This window comes from Equus asinus, chromosome 7 (assembly GCF_041296235.1).
Source record: "Equus asinus isolate D_3611 breed Donkey chromosome 7, EquAss-T2T_v2, whole genome shotgun sequence".
NCBI lineage: Eukaryota > Metazoa > Chordata > Mammalia > Perissodactyla > Equidae > Equus > Equus asinus.
In genome coordinates, this window is record NC_091796.1 from 104695134 (window position 1) to 104707687 (window position 12554).

At 44.6% G+C, this 12554-nt stretch overlaps 1 protein-coding gene across 13 annotated transcripts in view; it reads left to right on the forward strand.

Annotated features, from left to right (window-relative positions):
* Positions 1-12554, forward strand: part of EML1 (EMAP like 1) — a 168503-nt gene that overhangs the window by 123692 nt on the left and 32257 nt on the right. For 5 of the 13 annotated variants that reach the window (XM_014854571.3, XM_070514304.1, XM_044774305.2 and 2 more), the window contains exons 5-7: positions 6804-6832; positions 7951-8007; positions 10290-10419. In XM_014854571.3, coding sequence (XP_014710057.1) covers positions 6804-6832; positions 7951-8007; positions 10290-10419 — 216 coding nt within the window. The remainder of the gene's footprint in view (positions 1-6803; positions 6833-7950; positions 8008-10289; positions 10420-12554) is intronic. The other 8 variants (XM_014854574.3, XM_070514308.1, XM_044774306.2 and 5 more) reach the window with 2 other exon arrangements.

Below are 12554 nucleotides of genomic sequence, written 5' to 3' on the forward strand. Positions count from 1 at the left end.
ATTAGATGACGTCTGAAGTTATTAGTCTTTTTTCTGGTCTGACACGTGTTAACTTACATCCATGTAGGTGATGCAGTCTTGTGAGTACAACCCAGATTTTGGCAAAATCTAAAAGGGTGGGAGGAATAAAGCATTGTAAATCCTCGTGGGTCTCATGGTTTTGACGTCACTTCAGAAAGCTGGTCTGCAGCTGGGTGTGATGCCCAGGAAAGCTCATCAGAATGCCAGTGAGGGAGGGTGCTGGTGCTCGAGGGGTGGCTGGATCTGTCCTGGTTTGTAGAAAAAGCAAGTCATTCACACATGGCAGTGCTTGAACTTGTATCGATCACAGACTATTTGCTCTAAAGCTCACAATTACCACACACCATGTGCAAAGCTGTCGTTAGCACATAGGGCACTTCTGCAAAAAGTTTAAAAAGGCTCCTCTTACTCAAAGAAAACAATTCCACACCACATACATATTTCTCAATAATAATAATTACATCAAATATGAAGCCACTCCGCATAGACTGTACAAATCTTATTGTTGAACATGAAGTAATAGTGTTTTTGAGGTCCTAAACATTCACATTTTCTAAGATACACTAATTTATTTTAAAATAATCACCTTTTTCTCTCATAGAAATCGAATTATTTATGATAGTTGCAGTCTTCTTGCTCCCATATCTCATTTTCTTTGGAAATGGTCGCTAGATTTGACAGTCTTTCTTGTGACGTTACAGACTTTTATCTTAGAATATTTTAAAATACTTTACTTGTAACAAGCCACAAAATTTTAACGGCTCTTAATCTTTGCACTGACAAAACTTGCATAAGAACAAAAGCAATATATGGCAATGTAATATTTACTTTATTGTAATATTGATGGTAAATTAATATTAACAGTTGTGTAGTGATTTGTGTCATAATGAAGTACTTATTAAATTGAAATCGGGAATCGACAGTAACATTCTACTATCTAATGTAGCCAGTATTCTAATACAATAGGGAATATTTTTTTAATTAAAAAAAGTGTTTTATATCAGATGGAAAAACAGCTGCTATTTAGAATGCACAGTTTATGTTAGATCTTACTAGACGGATAAAGTGTTTAAATTGTCAAACTGATTCCTTTTTCATAAGTCTTACGGGAATGAAATATATCAACTGTGTAAGCAAGGCACTTTGTTTCCATCAAAAAGTTGTCGTAATGGGATGATTTTGATAGAACAAGAAATGTTTTGGCCATCTGCTGGATAACTTGTTGTAACACACATAAAACTGCCCATCTTTGGAGTCAAGAAATTAAAAAAACTTCAAAATAGTGAAGATGTCTACCACGTGAGAGCGTTCCCTTAGATGCCCTTTTGTGTTGCACAACCTGAACCGGCCGTTTTATCTAGACTCCAAGGTCCAGAATCCTGAGCTCCATCCTGCCTAAGGCTCTAGCATTCGATGAAATAGTCTTTTGAGTGACACCTGGAGATCCTCAAGGCTCAGATTAGGTTTTCTTTTTCTTTGGCATCACTGATGGTGCCATCTGAATCTGAGTCCTCAGCCTGGGCCTCAAGGTCCTCCATCTCCCAGGTCCTCACCCTCTTTTGGGCCTGGCGTGATATCTATCTGGCACCACTCTCACTTTTCTCAGCAAGATCTCTTCCCTTTTATTTATTATACTAGTAGCATGTGTTTTAGGAAACCCGGATGTACAAAAAAGAGGAAATGAAAATCACCTCTAATCTCACCATTCAGAGAACTCACAGCTAACATTTTGTTACATTTCCATCTAGACTTTTTTCCTAGAGTGCTGTACGTGTGTAGTGTGTAATTTTGACAAAGATCATATTCTCCTGCATATGTTTTGTAACCCTCTTTTTCATTTGCAGTAAAGCATGTCTTTGTGTCATTAAATATGCTCTTACCGCATTATTTCAGGCGTGGAACATCACTTGTCTAGGCAAACGTACTTCAGTTGGAGATTCAGTTACCACTAAGGTTTTTCTAATCCAGTCAGGCCAGCCCAACATCTAGAACAATGCCCAGCACATAGTAGGCACTCAGAAAACGTTTGTTGAATGAATCTTTTTACCGCAATCAGTATAACAAGAAAGGTTAAAACAATGGGGTGTTGTGTGCATAGCCAAGTTTTCATCCCAGCTCTGCCACTTTTTGTTGTGTGATTGTCAACAGTTACTTAATCTCTTTGGGCTTTTCCTCATGCGATTACAAGTAGTCAGTTCCTCCCAGGGTTGTTGGAAGGATTAAATAAGGTCATGTCTGTGGGATCCTTAGCAGCGAGCTTGCCTACCATCGGCCCCCCTAAGGGGTAGCTGCGATTGTGTGCTTCACTCTCCTGAAGTTCTGGCACTGATGTGTGCACAGCCACTCCCCAGTCAGGAAGCTCCTCTCTTCTTCGGGACATTCCAGAATTCCCCAACTCCTGTTTCTGTCCTCACCCCAGCCTGAAAGGGAGGAATCAGAAATTCTGAACATTTCCATTACCTTCTTTATTCACTTCCGCAGTGCTGCTTCTCTTACTGAACACCTGCTGCGTGCAGAGCACAGCGTAAGGCACGGAGGGAAGGAGAGAGGTTTGCACACGAAGATCCATTCTCTCAACAAACATTAAGGACACACACAACTGGAAAGGGCCCGTTTCCTTAATTTCCACAGGACGCAACACACACAGTGAGAAAAGACAGTCAACTGAAAGGAAAACTGAACAGGTAGTTCATGGAGAGAGAACTACAAACATCAGTTAGTAAGGAAAAGATGGCCAAACTCAGTCTTAATTAAAGAAATGCAAATCTAAGTAAGAAGACAGCGTATTTAGAAACATCATTTTATTGTGTTATAAAATCAAACACAGAAAAGGCTCACACAGACAAATGCACAGTCTAATGAAGTGTACCTTCTAGCATTTCCTAAGTGGAGGGTTTTTCTCTTCTCCTGAGTGACATATGCATGTGTCTGGAAATTTGGCAGGAAGGACGGTTGGACATGTTTGGAGGAACTCCAGCTTATCCTTCAGGAGCCCGCTGGGGATGCCCCTTCCTCTGGGAAGCCCGCCTGGCCCTCTGGTCTGAGATAGGTCGCTTCCAGACTGCCTTGTTCCTGCCATTAACTATCTGGAAAAGTGGCTCCCTCCCCACTCCCTCAACGCCCCTAGCTTCGGGAGGGCAGAAGCTGTGTCGCTTATTGTTCTTTGTATCACCAGTGCTTTGCCCAGTGCCTGGGACACAGTAAGTGCTAAATAAATATTTGTAGCCTGAATGAAAGGCTCTATGTTGCCTTTAAAGCCGTGGCAATTTAAGAACTGTGTAAACAGCGCCACCTATTGGTACATAATGGTAACACCACATTTTCCATTCTGCAAAATTTTACCCTGGAAATTAGGTGACTTCAATTAAGCATCTTTTTTTACTGAAAAAAATTGTTTCATTCTTCAGGCCATGGGGTAATTTGCCTTTTAATAGATGTTAAAATAACAAGTGCTGACATTCTTTATGTTGTTTTAGTTTTGAGACTGTTAGATGAGGAGTCTAGAAATGTAGGTAGGCTCTTGTCAGTGACATTAGGAGGAAGAGGGAAGTAATCTCAATAAGTAAGGATGTATTGGGTGCTTCGTCACATGGTTTATTTAATCCTGCCAATACCTCATACCTCACAGCAGCTTTATTCCCATTTCGTAGAGGGAGGAGACTAAGGCGTATAGAGACGAAGGGATCTGCCCAAGCAGAACGCAGATCCAGCTGACTTCACAGTCTCCGCTCCCTCTGCCACGTTAAGCTGGAAGTGTTGGTTGGAAATGTCTATGAAGCAGTAGTTTTTCTCCCCAAAAAAGTCTGCAGTGACTCCTAAACATTTTTAATAGGTGGTTCCTAAATGACCCTATTTCTAATAAAAAGCTGCTTGGGGCAATTTATGTAAGAATCATTATTTACATAGTAGAGTATTTTGACTTCCAGCAAGAACTTTATTTCATCAAGTGAACTCCTTTTGAAAAGGAGTCATGGTAGTTCAAATTCCCCTACGAATTTTCTGTTTCTAAGAGGAACATAATCCATCATTGCTCTTTTCTGTCTTTAGGAAAGGTTCCGGATGGCTTCTTTCTGTGTTCATGGCTTTTGTGTTTTTCTCCTTTTCTGATCAAAGTTATGGCGGAAAAAATAGCTTTCCTGTCTTCCGATTCCCTACCTGGCTGCCCTGTCATTATGTTCCCATAGCTGCTGGGTTTGCTGTGGAGTCTCTGTTTTAGCTTTTCCTCTTGCGTCCTTGCCCTGCCTGTGAATCTAAGAATGTATAAAATTTGGAGTTGACTTATGCTTCCGCTTAGAAAATCACAGTGTCACTCCCCCACCCCAACAGTGAGAACAGGCCAGATAATCTGCAAAACCATAGCTGTTGGAAGCCGCCATGGAACGAAGGTCACAAAGTAACATGATGAACTAAAATCTAAAAAGTGACACACCCCTATAGGAGGGACAGCCACGGCTGCCTTCATCCTTGGCAGAGCTGCAGGAAGAGAAGGGAGCCTGCATGGAGGGGAGTAAGAAGAAGGCAGCTGGGAGCTTCTAGAATTATGAAAGGCCGAATGTGGAGCGGCATGACAGTTTAGAATTCTTGGGAGCCCCAGGCATACACACCCCTTTCCCACAGACCTTCATCAAGCTCGCGACAAAGATGGGGAGCAGGACAGGAGTATTGAAAGACACCCTCTCTGAGGCACAGGCACATGAGGGCTGCTGTCGGCCGAGGGCTGCTGTCGGCCGAGGGCCGAGCGAGGGAACGGAGAGAAGTTCTCCACTTCAGTGGCCGGCCACCCCTGCAGGAGGGACGGGGAGAGCTGAGAGAGGGCCCTGGAGGTGCGCACGGCGAAGTGCGAGGACTGACTGGAAGAACTGAGCGAAAGTCCATCGGCACCCACGCCTCACCCCGGGTACCAGGCAGCAGCAGTCAGGGGGGAGGCCGGGCACGGAGGCAGCCCCTCACCGCACTCACCCAGACACGGATGCTCAGGCCTGCTGAGTCGGAGGAAGGGAGACCGCAGAGGAACCCACAGGACTCCAGACCTGCCCCAGCTCCAGGCAGCAGCTGCCGGCTGTTCCAGGCGCCGGGACTACAGCAATGAGCCACCATCCCTGCCCTCGCACGCCGCCTCCTCCTGGGGGGCCGCAGGAGGAAATGATGCGGCCGGTCCGTGCTGTAGAGAACCGTGAAGCCAGACAGGGCCTGGGGAGGCTGCAGAGCCGAGCGCCAGGAAGGCCCCCGGGAAGTGGCTCTGAGCACAGACTCAACCCGGGGCCCGAGGCAGGCTGTGGGGCTGGCGTCCCGGAGGAGGGACAGCCAGGGCAGATGCCTGACACACGAGTCCTGGCCTGCTCCAGGGATGTCAGGGACAGAGTGGGTGGAACTCAGAGACTGAGGGCCGGGCAGAGAGAGACGAGGTCAGAGCCATGCCAGGGCCAGCAGAGGTTGTCTCGGGCCGTACGGGCTTCTCTGTTAAAGGGGTTTGCTGTGCGTCCAGGGCCCTATTTTCAGTGACCCAAGGTTAGAGTTCAGAAAACTAAGCCAATAGCAGATCCAGCTGCTGAAAACACATTCAAACAGAGTGCAAACCACTTTTAAAGCATAAGTAAAGAACTCCCTGCCGTGTACTGCATAAAATTATCTGAAAATCAAGGACATTCACAGATAATATTATTTATTACATCGTGGGAGTAAGGGTAACTTTTACTGGTCGTGTTTCTCAATGTATTTCAAGTTAAAAATGAAGGAGAAAAGTAACATTACGACTACATCTGCTCAGATATATATTTTTTAATGTGCACAAAAAATATTTATGAGCCTCCACAGGCTTGTATGGTTTGCAGCTCCCTTTGGGGCGGGCACTGTTTATGGCTGCGTCTTGTTCCGTATCTTAAGCGGGAGGTGATCTGGGAAGCAGGGCGGTGCTGTTGGAAGACAGCCCGGGCTGTTGGAGTCTTACAGAGCCGGGTGCAAGTGCTGGCCCTGAGATTAACCAGGGGGCACTTGGTGCCCTGCCAAAGAGTCCCCTTCCTTGTCTGGCAGGAGGTGGTCATCCCTCCCATGGTTGTCACGGGAGGGCTGTGCCTGACGGAAGTAGTAAGCGTGCTCTCCTGCATGTGGAGACTCCTCTGGCAGGCTTGTCCCGTGGGAACCTTGCCCCTGGGGATGACCTCAGTCCCTCTGTGGCGTGACCTTGAAGGCTTTGGGCGCCTGATTTCTCAGGTGCAGTCAAGGGGTGGTCTCAGCCTGGCCAAAGTCCACAGTGGGGTCCCCGCCTCTCCGATGATGAGTATGCCCCCCGATAGTCCTTGTTCTGTCCTCCTTTTCTCCTGCCCTCTCGTCTTCCTCACCATAGCTGTCCCTGCCAGGATGTGGGCTCTGAAAGTCCTCGCACAGAGGCTCTTTTGTCAGGAATTTGCTAGTTTTAAGTAAATTATTTAAATAACCCTTCAGAAGAACGTGGGGAGATGAAACCTTCTTATACATTTAGACAACGCTGTTCCCATCTTGCTGAACCAGATGTTTTCCTTCCCCAAACGTTTATTTGCTCTCATAAAAAGCACAGCTTTGGTGATAAAGTGGGGATCACCATCGCTCGCCCCTGGTTCTGGCCGCTTGTGTTTATTTACACCTGTTCCTCTTGGCCGTCCCGCGGTTTTGTCTTTCTTGTTAACGCAGGTCATTCCTGCACCTCAGTGGGACGGACACGGCAGCCAAGGACAGTGGAGTCTCATGTGAATGGGATGAAACCCCCAAACTGACCTTTAAAATCTGTGTTTGTTTTGTTTCCACAGCAAACCCAAGGAGCCCGTCTTCAGTGCGGGTAAGTCTGATTCAATTCCGTGCAGGCGCCCCTCACTCTCCTCCTCAGAACTTGAGGGACAAATAGCAAGTGGCTATTGCAAGGGTCAGCTTTGGATGCACAGAACTTTGGTGTCTGGGTGGCAGGGCTGACGGGCCCAGGGCTAACTGTCAGCCTGTCCCTGGGGGTCCAGGGCTCAGATCTAGAGAGACCGCCCATAAACGGTCGTAAAGACTGAAGCCTCTCGTGAGCCGTCTACAGCCCATTTAAGATCCGCAATAAGGGCAAAGGTGAAATGCCACCACGCGGGCCGAAAGGGAATTTCCAGGTTGAAGGACTTCTGGTGCCTTTGTTATTTCTTCCTTACCAAGAGGCTCCCTCCCGTCATCAACATTTGCATTTCTCTGAAAGGGAGAGTTGCTGATGCATCAAGTTATGCCTTTGTCTGGTAGCTTTTTTTCCTTTTCTGCCTTTTCCTAAACTGCGCACTAATAGTTCATGTAGAACTTTCTATGTATCTCTTTTTAACACATTTTGTGGTAAGGTAGATGCTATCTTTAGATATTAACCGTATTTAAAATGCAGGACAGTTGACAGTTAGGAATTGGTTAAATAAATTCATTTAATTTTTCCAGTTATGTTCCTTAAGTTCAGAATTAAAACATGAAAGTCAGAGTTTCATATTTATCAGCATGTGCTTTAGTATTCATTTCATTTTCAGGACACACAAAATTACTCACTGAAAATGTAATCGCCATGAGCCTGCAGAGCGGGGTCTTGAGGGCACTTGTCAGCATCCCAGGTTTTTCTACCAGGGGGCTGGGTAGCCTCTCTGACTGAGAGCTAGTGAGTGCTCCCCAAGAGCTAGCAAGTGCTCCCCAAGAGCTAGCGAGTGCTCCCTGGGAGCTGGTGAGTGCTCCCCAAGAGCTAGTAAGTGCTTCCTAGGAGCTGGTGAGTGCTCCCCAAGAGCTAGTGAATGCTCCCTAGGAGCTTGTGAGTGCTCCCCGGGAGCTAGCAAGTGCTCCCTGAGAGCTGATGAGTGCTCCCCGGGAGCTAGCGAGTGCTGCCTGAGAGCTAGCGAGCACTCCCTGGCAGGCAGGCCCATGCTCTTGCAGTACTTCAACCATCTCTTTATCTAGCACTTCTGTCTCTGTCTCCGAAATCACAAGGGAAGCGCCGGGTGACACACTGCAAAGGTAGGCGGCCTTTCTGAAACCTCATAGCTCTCTGAGCAAGGCTGTTACCCAGGCTACAGAAACTTTTTTCATACAGGCAAACAGCTGCCCTCCTTGTATGAAAATGTTTTTGTGATGCAAACCATTTTGATTTCAAGCTGAAAGCATTCCTGAGCATTTACTTGGGTGGGTTTTCGTAAGTGGCTATAAATTGGATCTTGATTGATTATTGGCTGATTACAGGAACGGTTTAAAAGCTGTGTAAACCTTAAGAGAGCTATAGGGCAACCCCCGGATGGCCCGCTGTTTGAATTGGTACCCTGCACCGCTGCTGGCCTCCCCTGCTCGCGCCTTTGGGTTTGCTGGTTTTGTGCTGTAATCTTAACACGCCTGAGAAAAAAACCACGGCTTTGCCAGCTGTGTTTTGATTTTAGATGTAGAATGTCGGGCTTACCAGTGCAAAGTGGTGCCAGGGCTAAATGCAGTGCTTTTTTTTGCCTCATCCAGTAATTTAGAGTTGTGCCATGAGTAAGCCTCAATCATAAGGACTTCCTAACCAGCGCATAACTGCAGTGTACTCAGAAGATACTTCACACACGTTGATTATGTACATCCGTAACAGGCTTTTTGTGGGGAATGGTATTGTATTCTCTTTATTCCTCACAGCCTGATGCACTTAGATTTGGGTGAGGGATGCAGGGAGGGAAGAGGTCAGGTGAGGAGAAGAGCTTGGGTACAGGCACCAAGCAGGACAGATGTGCAGGGTGGCGGACAGACGCAACTGGTCAGAGAGGGGAATCCGTAGGGGGTGGTTGTGGCTAATGAGGTCATATGAGAGGAGAGCCGGGCCAGGCAATTAGACGTGGATCCAGCAGAGAAGAGAGCAGGCTCAGGATTTTGTGTGGAGGAAGGCCGCGATGCAATCCGGTGTGGGCCTCGATGGGTTTGGCAGCAGTGTGTGAGAATACCTAGGGGAATCCTAAGAGAGCCTGGAGTGATGGGGCCTCGGAGGGGCCAGCGGAGGACGGGGCCAGGGAGGAAGGAGCCCAGTGAGAACATTCTAACAGGAGGCCCCATAGAACACAGTGACTGGCATGCTGGTTGTAGGAGTGAACACGGATTGTTCTTACTTAAAAGTCAGACTCAATATGCAGAGCAGAGAGTGCGTCACTTGCATGCGTCAAAGATCTGAATGCATGCATACAATAACAGAAACCTGGGATGGCCTCTCAGTTTTTAGGCAGTATTGCATGTGGCATTGTTTGAAAATCCCTAGGAATAAGACTTACAAAACTAATTTGTAAATGTGGTACTTGCGGTACTATAATTATTCTATGGCTTTCCTCACTGATTACCTCTCCCCGGATGACCTTTCTGTTGAGTTATGTACAGATATCCCTGGCAGCAACTGCCCAACTTAAATGCCATTAAGGCCCGGTCCTTTGATCTGTCAGGAAGCATCAGGATGCAGTGAGTTCTGAATCTGAGCAGGATTCGTCAAGAGCTCACGAGACATTTCCTTTGCTCTTATTATATCCTGAAAACTCTAGACAGAAACCCCAAGTTGTTTCATGTCAATATATTATTGGGTTTTACTTTTGTCCCTATAATTTATTAAAACATCAAGTTATTTTATTATATAAATGTTGTTCTACAAAGTTTTATTTCCCAATTTCTCTCTCTAATGGGTCTTTTGTTCTTTTGTTTTCCATTTCTAGCTTTTTTTTGAGCATTTTCCTTTTTGCATGCATCCTAGCATATACTTCTGCTGATTTTGTGTTCTTTACACTTGAAAGAATTGTCCAATGTATAAGATACATAAAGACATATTTTTACACCACAATATAACAAGCCAGTTTAAGTCCTGAAAGATATTTTATGAATTTTGATATTGAAACTGTATATACATTGAACTCAATAAAAATTTAATTGGATTTCCTGTGTTAGTTGTAATTTTTTGGGGTGGCATATTTTCCCCCTCCTGTTGATAAAGAAAATCTGAGGACTAAAATCTCTCACAGAAAATGATTGTGGGAATCTAGTTCTTTTCTTGCCTTTTACAATTCCTTATATATTTCATGTAGTTAAGCAAGCAGAAGGTCAAAAGCAAACAGGATGAAAACTTTTGTTTCAAACTGTTTAACTTTATGTTTTAGTTACTTTTCCCTAGGACGTTAATCAGAAATGACCTGAAGGGTAAAGTTTTCACTTTCATTTGAACGGCTAGAGAAAATGTAACTTTTTTTTTTTTCAGGTACAGTGGACCCCGAGGGGTTTCCCTGACATCTTTGTTCTTTTTGCAGAAGAAGGATATGTCAAGATGTTTCTCCGCGGCCGCCCGGTTACCATGTACATGCCTAAAGAGCAGGTGGATTCTTACAGTTTGGAGGCTAAAGCAGAGCTGCCGGCCAAGAGACTGAAGCTGGAATGGGTGTATCCTTCCTTCATTGATTCCTTATCAGCCGATCCATGCTTTTAGCCTGAAGTTTAGCTGCAGAAATTCATAAAACTAAACCGTGCTGCCAAAAAGTGTTCACACCCAAAGAAAGAAAGAGGGGTGTTCTGGAAGGAGGGACATTCCCCCCAAACCAAGTGGGAACTTGGATGACTTTTGGAGCCCAGCGTCAAGATTAATGCTGACTAATCGAAGGAGTAATATGAGTATAGATACCCAGGTCCTAAATGAAGGGAGTACAATGAATGGCAGAAATAAAATTGACATGTAGCCTAGATATAATACCCCTTTGAGAAAAAATCTAGGCCACAAAAATCTGAGTCAGCCATATGACTAGTGTTCTTGAAATAAAGTTTCTGGGGCCTGAGATTTGGAAAAATGAATGAGTTTCCAAGGGGAAAAAACTGAAAGACAAAAAAAATAGAGCCTGTGACAAAGGGTGAATTAAGTGTTGTTTTTTTATTTTATTTTGCTTTAGAGGAAGCCTGCAAAGGCCACCTTCCAGTCCATTTAGATTTTAAGACAAAGGGCAAAATCCTTTCTTCACCCTCAAACAGATATTTATCAAGCACCCGTTTAATGCCAAGCCCTGAACACAAATTATAAGAATTTGGTTTAAATTGAAGCTGTTGTAATTTCAGTTAGAATGACTATTTGAAATTGTGAAATCATATTCTTTGGAAATTTTTAAGAATTATCGGTACCTAAATTTCTGCCCCAGAATATATTTTTTATTTTTTTCAGGTTCAGACATCGTAAACGTTTCCTGCACCTGTTTGGGAATCTGTTTTGGCACATGTGATTGACGTGCTTAGTTCTTCTTTAAGGCAATAATTGTTTAAGTTGGTTAAATCAAACCTGGAAAACATTATTCAAAACACATTTGTTCAGCCTACTCCCTATTCATATTTTAGAAACTATAAAACAATGGAATTTGCTCCAAATAAATAGTTATTTTTCACATCCAAGTACAAGTGATATTTCTCTCTCAAAATAGTTTTTAAGGTTTGGAAGTATACATTGCCAAACTCTTAACAGACGTAATTATCCCTAAGGAGTTGGGAATGGTTGGGGCAAGGAAGACCTACATTTTTTACCTTTTGTATATGTATCTGTGTATGTGTGTGTGTGTGTGGTTTGCACCTTTCACGAGTATTTTTATGATGTAAAAGAAAAAGTATGGGTGCCAGCCCCGTGGCCGAATGGTTAAGTTCGTGTGCTCTGCTTCGGTGGCCCAGGGTTTTGCCAGTTCGGATCCTGGGTGCGGACATGGCACCGCTTGTGTGACCACGCTAAGGCAGCGTCCCACATGCCACAACTAGAAGGACCCACAACTAAATATACAGCTATGTACGGGGGGGATTTGGGGAGAAAAAGCAGAAAAAAAAAAAGATTGGCAACAGTTAAAAAAAAAAGTATTTTGGTTTTGGGTTTTTTTGGTGAGGAAGATTGGCCCTGAGCTAACATCTGTGGCCAGTCTTCCTCTATTTTGTGTGGGACGCTGCCACAGCGTGGCTTGATGAGCAGGACTAGGTCTGCACTCAGGATCCGAACCTGTGAACCCCAGGCCACCGAAGTGGAGCCCGCAAACTTAACCACTATGCCACTGGGCTGGCCCCCCAAAAAAATTTTTTTAAGTAAAAGATTTAGCTCCAAGATTACAATAAAAAATAAACTCATAATTGACTGTAACTGAAGTATCTAAAAGTCAATTGTCAGTAGCTTAAAATTTCTTTTTAAAAACTTTAAAATATAATGAAGGTCAAAGCTCAAAGTTTTTTCTTGAAATAGGATTTATAACTTCAAACTGCTGAATATTTAAAACAATCTAGTCAGTTAATATTTTTGGATATATTTTGTTTTTCATACAAGCTACAAAAGCTTCCAGCTCGACTAGGCATTTGGTGAATTTCCCAATCCTGACTCTGGAAGCCAGAGAGCAATGGCAGCGTGAGTTCCCAGACTGTAGATGCGTGTGTGTCTCAAGAAGACGGCAGCGTGGAGAGTGGAGCCAGGACAGACTCAGCAGGCCCTGCTGCTCCTTCTGGTTCCCAGGGTCAAGTCCTCCCCTTTAAAAGACCAGAGATTCAAGAGGGAAGTAGGTCTGAGCAGG